General features: G+C 35.7%; 1 protein-coding gene and 1 long non-coding RNA gene across 3 annotated transcripts; both read right to left on the bottom strand.

The window, feature by feature from the left end:
• Positions 1 to 1,019: 1,019 nt before the first annotated feature.
• On the bottom strand, positions 1,020 to 14,197 carry LOC121236285. Its single transcript, XR_005934724.1, has 3 exons — positions 14,184 to 14,197; positions 3,328 to 3,332; positions 1,020 to 1,094 (listed from the first exon to the last, which is right to left on the bottom strand). It is a non-coding gene; the product is annotated as an uncharacterized LOC121236285 (long non-coding RNA).
• On the bottom strand, positions 4,481 to 13,234 carry LOC121236259 (probable protein S-acyltransferase 12). 2 transcript variants are annotated; one of them, XM_041132776.1, is made up of 8 exons: positions 12,798 to 13,234; positions 12,297 to 12,546; positions 11,353 to 11,444; positions 10,925 to 11,051; positions 10,726 to 10,811; positions 10,260 to 10,325; positions 4,919 to 5,041; positions 4,481 to 4,789 (listed from the first exon to the last, which is right to left on the bottom strand). In XM_041132776.1, exons 1-7 carry the CDS (start codon positions 12,984 to 12,986, stop codon positions 4,925 to 4,927), a joined length of 927 nt encoding a protein of 308 aa, XP_040988710.1. In that variant the 5' UTR covers positions 12,987 to 13,234; the 3' UTR covers positions 4,481 to 4,789; positions 4,919 to 4,924. The 2 variants fall into 2 exon arrangements, with proteins under 2 accessions (XP_040988710.1, XP_040988711.1); XM_041132777.1 differs by having other exon boundaries at positions 4,481 to 4,769.
• Positions 14,198 to 16,077: the final 1,880 nt, after the last annotated feature.

Below are 16,077 nucleotides of genomic sequence, written 5' to 3'. Positions count from 1 at the left end.
TATTTTTATCATTTTAAATTCTGGAAATGCAGCATCGCTATCCAAGAAAACCTCCACGTGCTTGAGATCGAGTGCAGCTACCCAGCTGATCCACTTCAAATGCACTCTCTCAATTTTCGTTAAATAATACTGTTACTTGTCCCGACAAATGGTTCCTAACAATTTTTTATTTTTATTTATTTATTTTTTACTTAATGATTAAGGTAGCGCGTTTGAATGATATTGTGATTTTATTTTATTTTTACAAAATGTGTAAAGGTATAAAAAAAAAATGAATGGAAAAAAAAAACCAAATAACCTTGTTGGGATCCATCATCGGTAGCCCCACTCATTTTTGCTTGTGTTTTTATGCGTGCGGTGTAGGAGAGATATGCAAGATTTAACATCAAGTTAAAAAAATAGTACGAACAATAGGGAGAGATTCCACTAATTAAATTGTTAAGAATAGTTTAACCTTTTGAGATAAGCGATAGTTTTATATGAGAGCATAAATTTTAAATTTGAATGCTGATTCTACATTCTACTTCTATTTAATTAAACATTTTATATGTTAGGTCAATTTATTAAGAGAAGAGTCTGGCCCATGTGTAAGGGTACGTTGTATGAGAAGGAGTAATCCTACTCATCATCTATTTTACTACCATCTTTTTATCATCTCATGATGTGATATTAAATGATTGAATGTTATTTATTATGTTTCACTTGTGAATCTATCATTTAATGACACATAAAAATGTTGAGAGTATAATGATAAAAAGGATAATAAATAGATTTTTCCAGGAGTATATATTAAGATATAAAATAAGAAAAACTCTACTCAGCAGTCTTACACCACACATTTGTTGAGAGAAAAAAATAAAAACTCACATTAACAGATATGTGGTGTAGGGCTATTGAGTAGAAGAACTCATAAAATAAACAAAAAAATCTTGTTCTTTTCATAAGTTTAACCTTTGAATAAATCTAATCTTTAGCCGGTTTTACCATCACACACCACACGAAGGCTAATGTGGCAAACAGTTTATTTACATTCCGGTCAATGGTTAAATCTCCATCTTCTCTCTTCCCCTGTGAATCCCTAAAAAAAAATTTCTCTCTCCCCATGACGATTTCATCTTTGTCATCTAAGAACTACTCTCTGCGTAAACTTCTTTCTTGTTACTTCTTTTGCTGCAATGAGTTGAAAATTCCAATTTTGGAGGTCGCCATGTTCAATAGGAAGTAGACAAAAAATACAAAAGAAAAAAAAACTCAAACTTTCACAGATATGATTTTCAGTGCTTGATAAAAATTAAAAAAAAAATACCCAAACTTTATCCAACAAACAAGCACTGATCTGGAGGCCTATAACCATCATTTTTCTTCAACCATGGATAATTGAAAGAAACTTACAGGGCATAAGAAAAACAGTAAAAAAAAAAAAAAAAAAAAAAAAAAAAATTCAGGAATAAAAAAGAAAGAGAAAACATGTGTGAGTCAGTCATGACTGGATTCCGTCGGTCGGTCGGTCGGAGCTTTCTCGTCGGAGATCCTAGGCGGTGACAGTAAAGGCTGGCAGAGGAAGAACCGTGGTGCTCTGCTTTGATTTGGGTATGGAAGGGGTTAGTTGTAAAACTAAACGCAACGTTTAGTTAAAAATTAAAAAAATAAAAGCCAAATCATCAGTTCATGTGGTATATGTGGAAAGGAGGCAGATGGGTAGCTTTACTCTTAACCTTTTGAGACAAGTTGTGATTTTATATAAATACCTAAAACAAAAAATATAAAGCAAGAAATAAGAACTAATGATTGGGAAAATGTTTCAAATAAATTGGACCAGTCCATACTTTTACTCGAATAACTTTTGACACGATGCAGTGTTGGATTGCTATGATGTGCATTGTATGAGATCTCGATTAAGGCATTTGTAGAATAAAATTCTCATTTTGTCGGAGTCGGAGTGAGAAACATGAAACTCTTGGAAAGCAGTACACAAAAGGTGGCACGACGAAACTCGGTGACTTACGCTTGGGGACCAGTCGCGTAGGCACCCAAGGCTCTCTTATCATCAAGACTGATCATGTATTTCTGCGGTGTAAATGCTTCTAGTTCTAGCCCCAGTCAAGGATATATTGTAGAAACCCAAAGCATAAAACTCATAATTAAAAAACATATAGACAATTAAGCTCAAGACATATCGGAGTTTACAGACGCTAACTAATCCCGTTTGGACAAAAGGACTTCAACAGTGATGAGTACCTAAAAGAAGGATAAAGGCCAAGCAGAAATTACTTGGTTGATAAGTCAAAATTCGTCCATTTATATACAATGTTGAGTCTAGAAGAAGATAGCTGTATGCTAGATATAACAAAGTTTTTGCTATTTATGTAGAGAACACACATGTTCTCTCTTAATAACCAAATTTACATAGAAGTTTCTCCCCACATCGACCATAGAAGACATGATTTTCTTATGAATAGCTTATATGTTTATTGAAAATCTATGATCATCACAAAGTCTACATGTTTAAATCACTGATGTTTGATATCATGTGAGATCTAGAACTGCCATGTATTTGTAAATAAGATCTTAATAAATCTTTTGCCTGGTAAGATGTAAGCCATTAGGCTAAGCGAGGCTGGTATATTGAGCAACACCGAACGATCCAGTGGGATTGAGAATACGCCAGCTTGGCAAAACCTAGCAACCAAGTGGGGGTTATACTTGCATCCCCAATTACATGCTGGTATGATATTTGTGTGAGGTCATCATGTCTATAATCATGTTTATGAGGTCACGGGTTGCATGAAAATAGCAAGGTGGTTACAAGTTGGAAGTCAAGGGTAGGCTAATTAAGGGTAATTATAGCTTTTTAAATAAATGGTGCATGAGATTAGAGATTCATGACATTATATTACTTACGCTTTGACTAGGTGATTATCGACGCACTAATTGTTACTTGGAGTGAGTTGCAAGGTAAGTACTATGATCACGCCCTTCATTATTACAAATGTTTTCCAAGTTACAAGTATAAATGATCATGACTTTACAGAATGCATCATTTCAAAATGAAATCATGAGCCTGTTTTATAAACAAAAAGCTTATTGCTCGTCATGGTTTTTAAAGTATTATCAAGTGTAATGCCCACTTACTGATAGCTCCTTTTACGTACCCCTATAATTATAAAAGTATGTGAATATGAATGGATTTGATTGTCTGAATGATGTTATGATTGACAGATGATTGATAGTGAAAAAAAGATGAATGATAACATACAATGGTACCAAAGATTAAGGGGAGGATGGCAAAGCCTAGAGTTGCTCATTAGCATTACACCTAATGACAACCATCTCTTTTAACGGTTTAAGAGGCCTACGAGTGGGATCATTATCGTCGAGTTCGCTAAACCTAACACATGGGGATAATTCTGTGTGATAAGAGATATGAATGCTATGACAGATATGATATGACGGCTTGACTGTGAATAAATGATTGAGGAATGTTTACGTTTATGTCTTGTTTATGATGATTTTAAAAGAAAAGCCCATGTTATGTATATTAATCTTACTATGTGAAGTATTACTTATTGACTATTTGACAAATTTTTGTTTTAAATGTTATAAATGTCCATAGGTGATGATTTATAAGAATGAAGCAGTAGGATAGGATTTGGCTCAAGAAGACGAGGCAAAGACCTAGACTGTTGTGGAAATTTTAGATTTAGACCTCGTTTGGTTACACAAATGAGATGAGATGAAAGTTAAATAAAATATTATTAGAATATTATTTTTTAATATTATTTTTGTTTTGAAATTTGAAAAAATTGAATTGTTTATTGTATTTTGTGTGGGAGTTTGATAAAGTTGTAATGATTAGATGAGATGAGATGATTTGTGTTACCAAACAAGGCCTTATGCTTTTATTTTAGCATGTGCCTCAGTGCTCTTTTTTAATTTTCATAATTTTCAGTATTTAATAAAGTTTGCTTTTTGGGTTTATGTTAAAACTATGGAATCTGTTATCCCTGACTTCTAGGCGATTTTAAACATTAGTTCCAGATTTTAAGAGCTGCTTTTGAAATTCTAGCTGCGAGATGTTAGTCGTACGGGTTATAAAGTTGGGCTCATGCAGTAAATGGTTTAATGATATTGTAGATGATATAATGTACTTTTTATTACCATTAGGGATACACAAAAATCCAGTAGCCCAAACAAGATGTCCAATAAGAACATGCACGCCCGGACTGATAAAATATTAATACAAAAGGGTTATTATATCCATTTATAAGTTGTTTCTCTATCTTTAACTAAGGTTGTAAGCCTAGTTTATTCCTGTATGCAGCTATGCTGCTTGTGAAATTCGAAGTACTTCGTTGTGTTCCGAATTGAACTTCATTCATAACTGCCTATGAATAATAATAATAATAATAATAATAATAATAATTCAAAAATACAATTTAACCACAATCAAGCATTAATCAAAAAGTGTAAGACAGATGTGTTGAACACTAACATAGCATATGAAATAACAGCTTATTCAACTTGTACAGATATTTGTTTAAGCATTATAGCATTGCACAGAAATTTGATGTAAACTTGGCTGTACATGTCGAGCAAAAATAAAATAAACCATAGAAACTTCGTTATTGTGAATCAAAGTTGATTTCCCTAACCCGTCTTGCTCTAGTGGTATCCAATCTATTAAGGATCTGTATTACTGCACTTTAAACTGGGAAATCCCAAGAATTTCCCTTCAGTTAGGCTGACCACTCAATTAAAATCCAATAGTCCTAATATGTTTACATAAACCCTGATCAAGATCACGAAAACAGATTATTTCAAACGCATTGTACAACAGTTTTTTTGAGTCAAGGTTCAAGCATCATAAAGCAAAATACAAGAGCTACAGTGCCATAATGAGGTAAAATTGGAAGCTCACCAGGCCTCAAGCTTCAACATTTGATCGTGTGGGGAATTCGAGGCCCTGAAGTGCAGGAATGTTGTCTAAATCATCTTTTGAGTACAGGGGTAATAGCCATAGTGCCTTCTTTGTGCCAAAAACCTATAAGACAGAATTAACCACACATAGTAAAGCGAGATAGACAGAGTTCCAAAAGGTAGTATGAATTACACGGGCCACACAATTTCTCATTGATTGAGAGACGCACCCATAGAGTTTATTTCCTCTTTTCTTCGAAATTTCTTAGAATTGCATCTCCATCATGATTGAGGATTTGTCTGTTCTATATATCCAGGACTTAAAATTTCAATTACCCTAGTTTACCTAACCTAGAGAGAGCAAGTCTATAGCAAAAATGCTCAAATATCATGAAGCTAAAATTATTGACCTGTGTAATAGTATTTAGACCACAAAATATCAAGTGCAGCATAAATGAACAACATTAAACATAAGCAATATCATACCAGACATAATGTGTCATTACATTAACCATTCTTTTTTTTTATTTTTTATAATTAATAAGAATTGTATTTCCAAGAAGAGGCACAACCCAAGTACATAGGAAGTATACAAAGGAAATACCTACTACACACTAGAAAGCAGGAAACTATGACAGAAACAGATTCAGTACATTATCATCATTCCTTACAAAGATCCTAGCCACAAACTCAAAGTAGAAAAGAAAAAATAAAGAAGATCTTCAAAAGAATGCCCTGTCTTCAAAACATCTGCCATTCCTTTTCAGCCATAAACACCACATTAAACACAAAGGAATCATTCTCCATCTGGCAGCAGCACATTTCCTTGCCTTGAAACCATGCCAACATGCAAGAAGATCCACAATTTCCTTAGGCATCACCCAATACAAACCTATCCGACCAATAACCTCATTCCACAAAGACTTTGCCACCCCATAATGTAAAAAGAGATGATTTACAGATTCACCATCCTTCTTGCACATGCCACACCAATCAGCTATACACAAACCACGTTTTCTAAGGTTATCCGTGGTCAATACTTTCCCTAGAGCAACCACCCAACTGAAGAACGCCACCTTAGTAGGTACCTTCACCCTCCAAATGCTTTTCCAGGGGAATACACAGCCAGAATGACAATTAAGCACCTTATAAAAGGAACTGACTAAAAACTGAAATTTCCAGCAAGATCCCACAATAGCTTGTCCTCTCTTCCCTACATCACTTTTGAGTTATAAATTCTTCCCAGAAAATCTGAAACAACATTCACTTCCCAATCATTTGCATCTCTAATAAAGTCAACATTCCATAGAATATTATTATCTGGACATTGAAGGTAATCTGCCACAGCAACATTTTGGTCCCTTGCAATCCTGTAAAGAGATGGAAAATCTGATTTAAGAGTTGATTCCCCACACCAAATGTCATGCCAAAAGAGAATCCTCTTCCCTTCCCCCACCTTAAATTTAATATGTTTAGAAAACTCCCCCAACCTTTCCTAATACCCTTCCATAAACTCACCCCATACGCTTCTCTAACTTCATTAGAACACCAATCCCCCCACCCACTCCCATATTAAACAGCAACAACATTCTTCCATAAAGCATCTCTCTCTTCATTATATCTAGAAAGCTATTTTCCAAGGAGTGCTTTATTAAACAACCTCAAATTTTTCACCCCCAATCCTCCACAAGAAATCGGTTGACAAATCTTATTCCAACTAACCAAATGAAACTTATTTTCCTCTCCTATTCCTCCCCATAAGAAATTACGATAAATATTCTCAATTCTACTAGCAACCCCAGCCGGCAAAGGGAAAAGTGAAAGAAAATACGTAGGAAGATTAGAAAATGTACTCTTTATCAAAGTAATTCTTCCCCCTTTAGACAAATATAACTTTTTCCATCCAACCAACCTTCTCTCAATCTTCTAAATAACTCCATCCCATATCAAAACAAATTTGTGAGGGGCCCCCAAGGGAAGACCAAGATACTTCAGCGGCAGTGAAGCAATCTTACACTCCAAAATATTAGCCAAATCTGAACCTACGGCACCCACCGATACAATTTCAGACTTGTTTTTAGGTTAATCCTGAGACCCGAGACAGCTTCAAAACATAACAACAATGCTCTCAAAAATCTAATATGTTCTTGATTGGGCTCACTGAAAATCAATGTGTCATCGGCAAAAAGAAGATGAGATAATTTCATGCTATTCCGTTCCTCATTGCCCACCTCAAAACCCGACAAATACCTTCCTTCTACCGCCGCTTCCAACATTCTACTCGATGCATCCATGACAAGGACGAAAAGAAAAGGAGATAGCAGGATCTCCTTGTCTCAAACCACATGAACTATTAAAAAACCCAACTGGAGTGCCATTCACCAAAATGGAAAATCTCGACGTCAAAATGCAATGTTGGATCCACATACACCATTTCTCTCCAAAAACCATATCTCCCAAGCAAATACAAGAGGAAATCCCAACTAACATGGTCATACGCTTTTTACATGTCCAATTTAATCAAAATTCCAGATTCATTAGATTTAAGTCTACTGTCCACATACTCATTAGCAACTAATACTGAATCAAGAATTTGTCTCCCTCTTACAAAGGCATTTTGAGATTTCAATAAAATATTTCCCAACACCCCACTCATACGATTAGCTAACACCTTAGAGATTATCTTATATACCCTATTTACCAAACTAATAGGCTGAAAATCCCACATCTCCACAGCCCCTACCTTTCTGGGAATAAGTGCTATAAATGTAGCATTGAAACTTTTCTCAAATTTCATAAATGTAAAAAATTCATGAAAAAACTTTCATAATATCCTCTCACACTATATCCCAACAAGATTGAAAAAAGCCATTAATCGGGAGTTCTTACTCTATGTGCTTGGGAGGTGTGCGGTTTTGGGGAGGAATGGTGCTTGTGGATTAGATGGTGTATTTCAACGGTGCGGTTTTCAGTATTGGTGAATGGCAGCCCAAATGGTTTCTTTAACAGCTCTCAAGGACTAAGAAAAGGAGATCTTTTGTCCCCACTCCTATTTGTTCTTGTCATGAAGGCACTTAGTAAAATGATTCTATCCATGGTGAACAGTGGCTTTATCAAGGGATTCTCGGTGGGTAATCCTAATAGGAGCACCATTAATCTATCTCATTTATTGTTTGCAGATGATACACTGATTTTTTATGAGGCAGAACAAAACCAAATTCAAACATTAAGGGCATTATTACTTTTTTTTTAAGTGGCATCTAGGTTAAAAGTGAACTTTGAGAAATCACAGAATTGGTGCCAATGGGCAATGTCGTAACATCTGGCAGCTGGCTAGTATCCTTGGATGTAAGGTTTTCTCTCTTCCCATGAATTACCTTGGTCTTCCTTTGGGGGTAGCTGCAAAATCTATATCGATTTGGGATACAGTAGTGGAGCAGATTGAACGCAAATTGGCCGATTGGAAGAGATTATATCTCTTGAAAGGTGGTAGGATCACCCTTATCAAAAGTACTCTTTCTAATCTACCAATGTATTTTTTTATCTGTATTCCCAATTCCAGCAAGTGTGGTGAACTGTATTGAGAAGTTGTATCGTGATTTTCTTTGGAATGGGATAGAAGAGGAATTCAAATATCATCTAGTCAAGTGAGATAAGGTATGTTCTCCAGTCTCTTTGGGTGGGTTGGCTATTAAAATTTTGAAGATTTTCAATCGAGCTTTGCTTGGGAAGTGGTTGTGGAGATATAATATGGAACCAGAAGCCTATGGAAGTCCGTGATTGATTGCAAATATGGAGGCATTTTTTTTTTTTGGGGGGGGGGGGGGGGAGGTGCACTAGGGAGGTTCACAGGGTTTATGGAGTGGGAATTTGGAAACACATTCGAAGAGGGTGAGGGATCTTTAATTGGCAAACTAGACTGGTGTTGGGCAATGGATCTAGAATAAAATTTTGAACTGACCTGTGGTGTGGAGATCAAGCCCTAAAGGATTCATTCCCTTCAGTTTTTAGGATTGCGGGTGAGAAAGATGCCTCAATGGCTAATTGAATGGAGTTATCTGGGGCCTAGTCCAATAGAACATGAATTTCACTAGAGCTGTGTAGTTTGGGGAGGTGGGGGTTGGGGGTTGTCTTATGGGGGGTGGGGGTTAGGGAGGTTTGTTCCATTCCAATTCAGACTTGATATATTTTATATAGATTTCTAATTTTCATGGGCTTTTTGGGTCATTTGGGGCTAGCTAGTATGGGCTAGGTGTTTTCTTATATACGTCCAGTGTACTTGGTTACTTCTATTGATATATATAATATTTTTACTTATAAAAAAAAAAATTTCACTAGAGCCGTCCAAGATTGGGAAGTTGGCAACATTGAGGAGTTCTTTGGTCTTCTATACACCATGATGTCGAGAACCCATGGAGCAAATAAGATGTAGTGAATACCCACCGGTAAAGGTACATTCTCGGTTCGTTCTTTTTATAAGTCACTTACACAACCACAGAATACGCAATTCCCTTGGAGAAAGATATGGAGAAACAAGGCGCCTCCCAAAGCAGCATTTTTTGTGTGGACAGCAGCATTAGGTAAGATCTTGACGATGGATAATCTACGGAGATGTAAGGTGATCATACTAGATTGACGCTGTATGTGTAGGAAAAATGGTGAAACTGTGGATCATTTATTGTTGTATTGTGAAGTGGCTGGAACGTTATGGAATGAAGTGTTTAATAGAATGGAGTTAGCTTGGATTATGCCTACCACAGTGACAGAGCTCATGGCTAGGCTGCATAAATCTACGATGTCTCCAACAAATCTCTGCGGTGTGGAAAATGGTTGGTGCCTATGTAAGGAGCAAAATGAACGAACATTTGAAGACAAGGAGCACTCACAAGAACTTAGATTATTTTTTGTTAGCACTCTTTTTCTTTGGGCCACAACTGTAGATTGTCGTGGCCTTGATTTTCATGATTTTCTTATTTCTATTACTTCTCTCTAAATAGGTGTGACCTTTTGGATACCATATTTTGTACTTGGGTTATGCCTATTCATATCAATATAATCGTTTACTTAAAACAAAAAAAAAATCTACCTTCTCTGTTTTTCCTTTTCTTTTCACCATTATTCTTTTGGAGAAACCTAACCTTTTGAATTCGTAATTCATTTTCTTCCAGATGTGACCTAGCATTGTTTTCATTATTGTTATAATTATTATTATTGTAGAACTGCAGAAATTTACTATCACAGAATACAAGTCCCCAGTAAGCCTTTCAAAATCATCAATCACAAGTCATTCTAAATCAATTCTTGTGTCCACACAAAGTTAAGAAAGAAGAGATTTGTCTCACCTGCTCAAAATTCCTCTTCTTGCCCACATCGTATCTCCACCTAACTGCTTTTTTCTTCTCATAAACCTGATACATTATTTTGAGATGATTTTATATGATATTTAACCAAGGCCCCAACCATCAAGAGCAAACAGCCTTGTTTGCATTAGGTGTGAAAATTTTGAAATTATAAAAATAAAAAGTATTATATTTTCAAGTCATTGAGACAATGATAGCCCATTCATTTTCCGAAAAATTTGGTCACCTATACTCTTCTAAAAGTAGTCTTTTTTGGTGGAATAGTAGAATAATTGCACATTTCTTAGCTGTTATAGGTTAAAATAACTGAGCTTATTTTTATACATTCCTAAGAAGAATACATGGCAGGTCAGAGTGAAATGTCAAAGACTATTGTAGGTATCACAGCGCAAAGGTAAACTCACTTGATCAAAATCTAAAAACGAAGTAAAAAGAAAATGTTTATTACCTCTACTGATGTGGTATTGCTTGACACAAGAGATGCATGCATAATTACGAAACAAAGTAGACTCAGTGCAAACGCTAAATTTAGAACTGCATCAAGATTCAAGGCACACAAGCTGTAAGGAACATGGAAACAATGAGAAAGCAGAACTAATGCATGGAGATGAAAAGAGGAAAATGAAGAATTTAGGCAGAACACTTACCAAAAGCCAAAAAAATTATTGCAAGACTGCCAGGAGAGCTGGAATGATTCTTGGCTTCAGTAAAGAATTCAATAAAACTAGGCAGCAAAACTAAGGTATCCAATGTCGTCTCCAGGAAAGTATACAACTGTCAAGGGAAAAGGTAAGAAAAGAAAGAATTAAGCCAAGAAAAAAGAAGCTAGTGATCCTTGGTAGCACCCTCCCCCCGCCCCAGGGAAAAAATGAGAGAGAGAGAGAGAGAGAACAAAGACAACATCAGCAGCACAACCTCCTCTCCTTTTTCTTGTTTTGGGTAAACTTTCTATGTATATTAAGAAGGTATAGATTCCTAGTTATGAGAATTTACAAAAGTCCCAGGTGCCAGTCAGGCATACTTACTACTTTGAGACTCACATAACAGTCTTGACTATCAAAGAATATAAATTTACCAAGAAAAGAAGAAAAAACTTGTAGTTGCAGGCTCCAACACAATTCACCACCCAAACACAATGGTGATCCATCTTTAGAACACATCTTTGGCCTGCACAATAGATTTAAAAAGATTACAAAAATTGGATATACCAATAAAACACCTTATGGGATTTCTGACATTTTCCTGTAAACTGAATGCAAACAAAAGCCTGCAGCAACATTACAAACCGGTGAATGGTCTGTAAATTAGATTAATAATATGAAAATTCTTTCAGACAAGATTTGTGGACGATAAAGAACAAATGTACAGAATCATTTGTGATGATTAAGTAAGTCACAACATTCTTGAAGAGTTATTACTTTATAATTGGAATAACTTTCACTTTACAACATGCTGCTGATTTCAATAAGAACCAGGTTGCATAGCAACTACACAAACAAAAGTAGAAGGGAAAAAAACATCACAGTTCAAACAGGGAACAGGCATCATATGTGTGGTTCCAAACCCTTTGGAACAGAAATAAAAAAAGAAAAGAATTCTATTTGTCAAGAAGCATTAGCTTCAGGGACATCAACTGAGCAGATGAGCAAAATATTTCAGAAAATAGCAGGAAAAGAAAGTCAAACTGTTGATGTAGTTCAAAGAAAGAAATGTCTTCTTTTTTTTCACTTCCTTATATCCAGGATGAAGAAAATTTACTCTTTAAGAGATGGCAGAAAACTTATGTGGCTTAAGAACATGTTAAGAAGCGTAGATCTTTTGAAAGAGGGCTGAAAGACGCAAAGATGAAGGAATTCGAAATCCCATCTATTTTCTAGATATAAAAAGGTGTAAGACAGAAGACTTATCAGCAAGCGCCGGAGAATAGAATATTTCAGCCCAAAAAGAAAAGGAATAAAACATGCTAAATACAAGCATTATAGAAACCGATGAGCAACATTAGAAAGCAGGTTGGCTTACAAATGGAGCAATGATGGCAACGTGGTGGCTTGCCATTTTGGCATCGACTACAATAGCCTGTCTGTTTCCTTTCCAGTCGATCCGAGGAAGACCATGTAGAAGCTAAAGCCTCCGGCACGACATTATCAGACATTTGCATAGAACTACCAGCCTCCAAATTCTCCTCTTCTGCTAGAGGTTTCCAATTTTCAGGGACAGATCCCGGGTCTCTAAAGACTACCATACAGTAACTCCATGATAACAGCATAAGCTAAAAGAATGGATGAAGCTTAATTAGAACATGATATGACTGTTTTGGAATCGATAAAGCTTGATACTAACGCATTTTTACCTATCAAGAAATTAAAGCTCGATAGTTCAGCTTTGATTTCCTCATAACCCAAATTTTGACTTTCTCGGAACCCAAATTTTAGTTATCTCAGAATCGGATTCAATCAAACAAACGAAATGATAACGAAATCGACAGCGAGATCGATATCAAGTGAGTTACAGATATATTACCAGAAAATGGAATAGTATGAGTATGGAGAAGGCCAGAAACGAGTAGACTCCACCACGAAGCAACTGGGGGCCCCAGGTGAGCACTACAACGGCGTAGTACGAGACGGCAATAATTCCGGCGACCAGGAGGATCATGAAGTAGCCAAGGACTTTGAGGCCCGAGCAAAACTTGAATACGTTTATGTCCATTCCGGGATTGGAAAGCGGGCCTATCCCGATTCGGGAGATGACTGAGACAGGTTTTCTGGTTCGGGGTGGGAATAGGCGTTTCCAGATATTCGGAGCCAGGTTTAAATGTGTTCTCCGACACGGGATTGGAATAGGAACTTCGGTTCGCACTTGATTCGCGGGACGATGTTAACAGAACGGTTTGGACATCCGAGAAAGAAAGGCACAACCAGTTCGGTAGCCCGCTTCGGAGATTGAAAGTTATGCGAGTCGGATAAGCAATGGTCACCAGGTCGGACTCGGACTCGGACTCGGTACAATCCGAATGAGTCTTGGAAGAGTTTTTTTTTTTTTTTTTTCGTGACTTTCTTTTCTATTTTTAAAGAAAAATAGTACCTTTTTTTTTTTTTAAGCAAAAAGGAAAGGCGACCAGTGTAGCAACATTCCTTGAAATGATCATAGAAGTCCATTCTCGCTGCAGAATATCCAGTTTGAGTCATAGCTATTTTCCCAAGAGCGAGCTCGTCACCACAGTATCACCAAAATATCAAGTTGGTCCAAAGCCCATCTCATGGCCCAAAGGTCATATTTTACTACCACAAATAGTTTCCACTTACATCATGACTCGAACTCTTAACCTTGAAGCAATAAAATCTCAGCTCGTACTAACTAGACTACCACATTGGTGGTAAATAGTACTTGCTTTCATCTATCAATATTTAAATTTTTCTTAAAGAAAATAAAGAATGATTTAAGGATGTTACATTTTACATTACAAAATAAAAGTGAGATGATAGTATGGTATGTAATATTACTCTTTTTTTAATATATTGATAAAAGAATATTATTTAATATCATTTCAACTATCATTTCTCAACATCTCTTGATATGGCATCAAATAGTTGATAGATGAGTAAAACATATAATTTTCTTTAAAAAAATAAAGAATAATTCAAAAATATCATATTTTATATAATGAGAAGAAAGTGATACGAGAGTGTAGTATTATTTTTCATATAATGAAAAAAGAGCATTATTTATCATTATTTTAAATATCATCCTCTTAATATATCTTGATATGGTATTAAAGAATTAATAGTAACTAAAATATAATAAATAAGTAAGTTTTTGAATTACTCCACGAAACATGACTTCCCCGTCCGGATGCCTATAATATCCCATTCCCTAAACTTTGGTAAAACTTTTTGACTTTTTTACAAAAACTCCTTTCCATCCTGCTGCCTACTTTAGGGGAAGGTTTTGAGATCTGAAGAATGACTCCTTGTATGACTATTTATTTCTAAATTATTTTTTACAAATATTTTATTCTAATTAATAAAATAAATTCTTCTTCTAATCATCTATATTTTTTCTCGAGCTCATATTTGTTATAGTTGAAATTTGAAAAAAAAATGTCACCATTGAGATGATCTAATTTTTTTTAAAAACAATTGACTATATGTGAAAATATGATTTTTTTTACATATTATTGTTACGAAAGTTCTGATTTTAAAAATATTATTATTTAGCGAGATAAGTATTTTAAAAAAAAATCGTTATAGATGAAAAATTGAAAATATGGGTACAATAAATAATTACAAAATTTTGAAAAAGAAAGTTAAGAAAATTTCTTCCACTCTTTTCCCGAAAAATAAAAAATGAGTAGTTAAAGATGTATAAATAAATGAGTAGAAAAAAAATAATAAAAAAAATAGAAAACTATTATTTTAATAGAACAAAAAAAAAATAAGGAGTGAGTTGTAGATGGTTTTAGAAAAATGAGTAAAATTTAAAAAAAATTAGAAAAATATGATTTTTAGCTAAAATTTGGAGAAAAAAATTATTCATCCAAATATGAATACTCTTACCGGAGAGCGCTCTCTCTCTCTCTCTTGCTAGAGCATCTGGAGTCTTATGATCTCCTTCCTTGAATTCATACCCTTGTATCCACACAACTCGTCACCACCCCTCCATTCGAGATGGAAAACAACGATACGGAAATAGATAGTATTATTCAAAGCACGAAGAATCTAAATTGGCTAGAGAACCCCCACAAACGGGAAAAAATGTAGAGGGAGCAATCCAAGCATCACTACTAGTTCTTGTTGGAAGAATAATAAACTCAAAGAAGCCTGGACAGTACAAGTCAAGACACAATTGGCAAATCATGGAGCTTCACTAAAGCTTTGGAAATAGAAGAAGTTGAGGACAACACCTTCATATTTAGCTTTGAAAATCAGATTGATAGAGAAAGAGCTATGGAGCTAGGTCCGTGGAATATTTTGAATCGTCTTCTTATTTTAAAACCATAGGAGCTTGTAACAGTTATTAGTGAAATTAACCTCAACAATACACCCACATGGGTCTAAATCCATGGGCTACCCACGAACAAGATGAATGAAAGAAATTTAAGTAACGTCGGTAATGCTTTTGACCCGATTATTCAGATGGATTTTGATGTCAAATGATGTATTGTATGCTCTGGATTTCTACGAATCCAAATCCTTTTCGGCACCAGCAAGCCACTGGTCCCAGGATTTCACATGGAGTGCATAGACAAACCACCAGATATCGTTTAAATACAAGAAAACTCCAGATTTCTACCATGCTTGTGGGCGCTTAGTCATAAACCAAAAATATGCCTAGTGTTGTGGACATGTTTCCTAGCCCTGACAACAGTTTCCAGTAACCTACAATTAGAAAGTAAGAGGGGCTGGGTGTGTCTAGGACACCTCCGATGCCTAAGTATAGAAATTTTTAGAGAATTGCAAGTATATGGAATTCAGAAGTACTTACCTCAAGCATGTCCTTTGACCTCAAATTATATGAGTGGGTGTGTGGTGAGAGGGCTTGCCTCGTGGCTTGACCTCCTCTAAACCTCATTGGAATGCGAATAATTAAGGCCCCAAATCAACCGTTATGATGGGGGAGTTAATACCCGGGCGTGTATTGCACCAGTCATTATTTTGCCCGTTATGTCATTAATTAGTCATTAATGACGTTTGAAATTGAATTCATTGTTAGCGCATTGTGGCGGTTGGCCCTTTCTTCATGGATCACAGGCCTTGGGCTCTCTACTCCACGGGACCTTCTCGGTCGTTTAAATACAAGC

This window comes from Juglans microcarpa x Juglans regia, chromosome 1D (assembly GCF_004785595.1).
Source record: "Juglans microcarpa x Juglans regia isolate MS1-56 chromosome 1D, Jm3101_v1.0, whole genome shotgun sequence".
Lineage (NCBI taxonomy): Eukaryota > Viridiplantae > Streptophyta > Magnoliopsida > Fagales > Juglandaceae > Juglans > Juglans microcarpa x Juglans regia.
Note: the sequence above shows the minus strand (reverse complement) of the source record. Positions and strands in the feature narration are given on the sequence as shown.

Coding starts and splice junctions, on each gene's coding strand:
- LOC121236259 (XM_041132776.1), bottom strand. CDS start 12,986: ATGGACATAAACGTATTCAAGTTTTGCTCGGGCCTCAAAGTCCTTGGC. Junction 11,445..12,296: donor TTGCCATCATTGCTCCATTT/GTAAGCCAACCT, acceptor TCTATTGTGCAG/GCCAAAGATGTGTTCTAAAG. Junction 11,052..11,352: donor AGTTTTTTCTTCTTTTCTTG/GTAAATTTATAT, acceptor TTCCCTTGACAG/TTGTATACTTTCCTGGAGAC.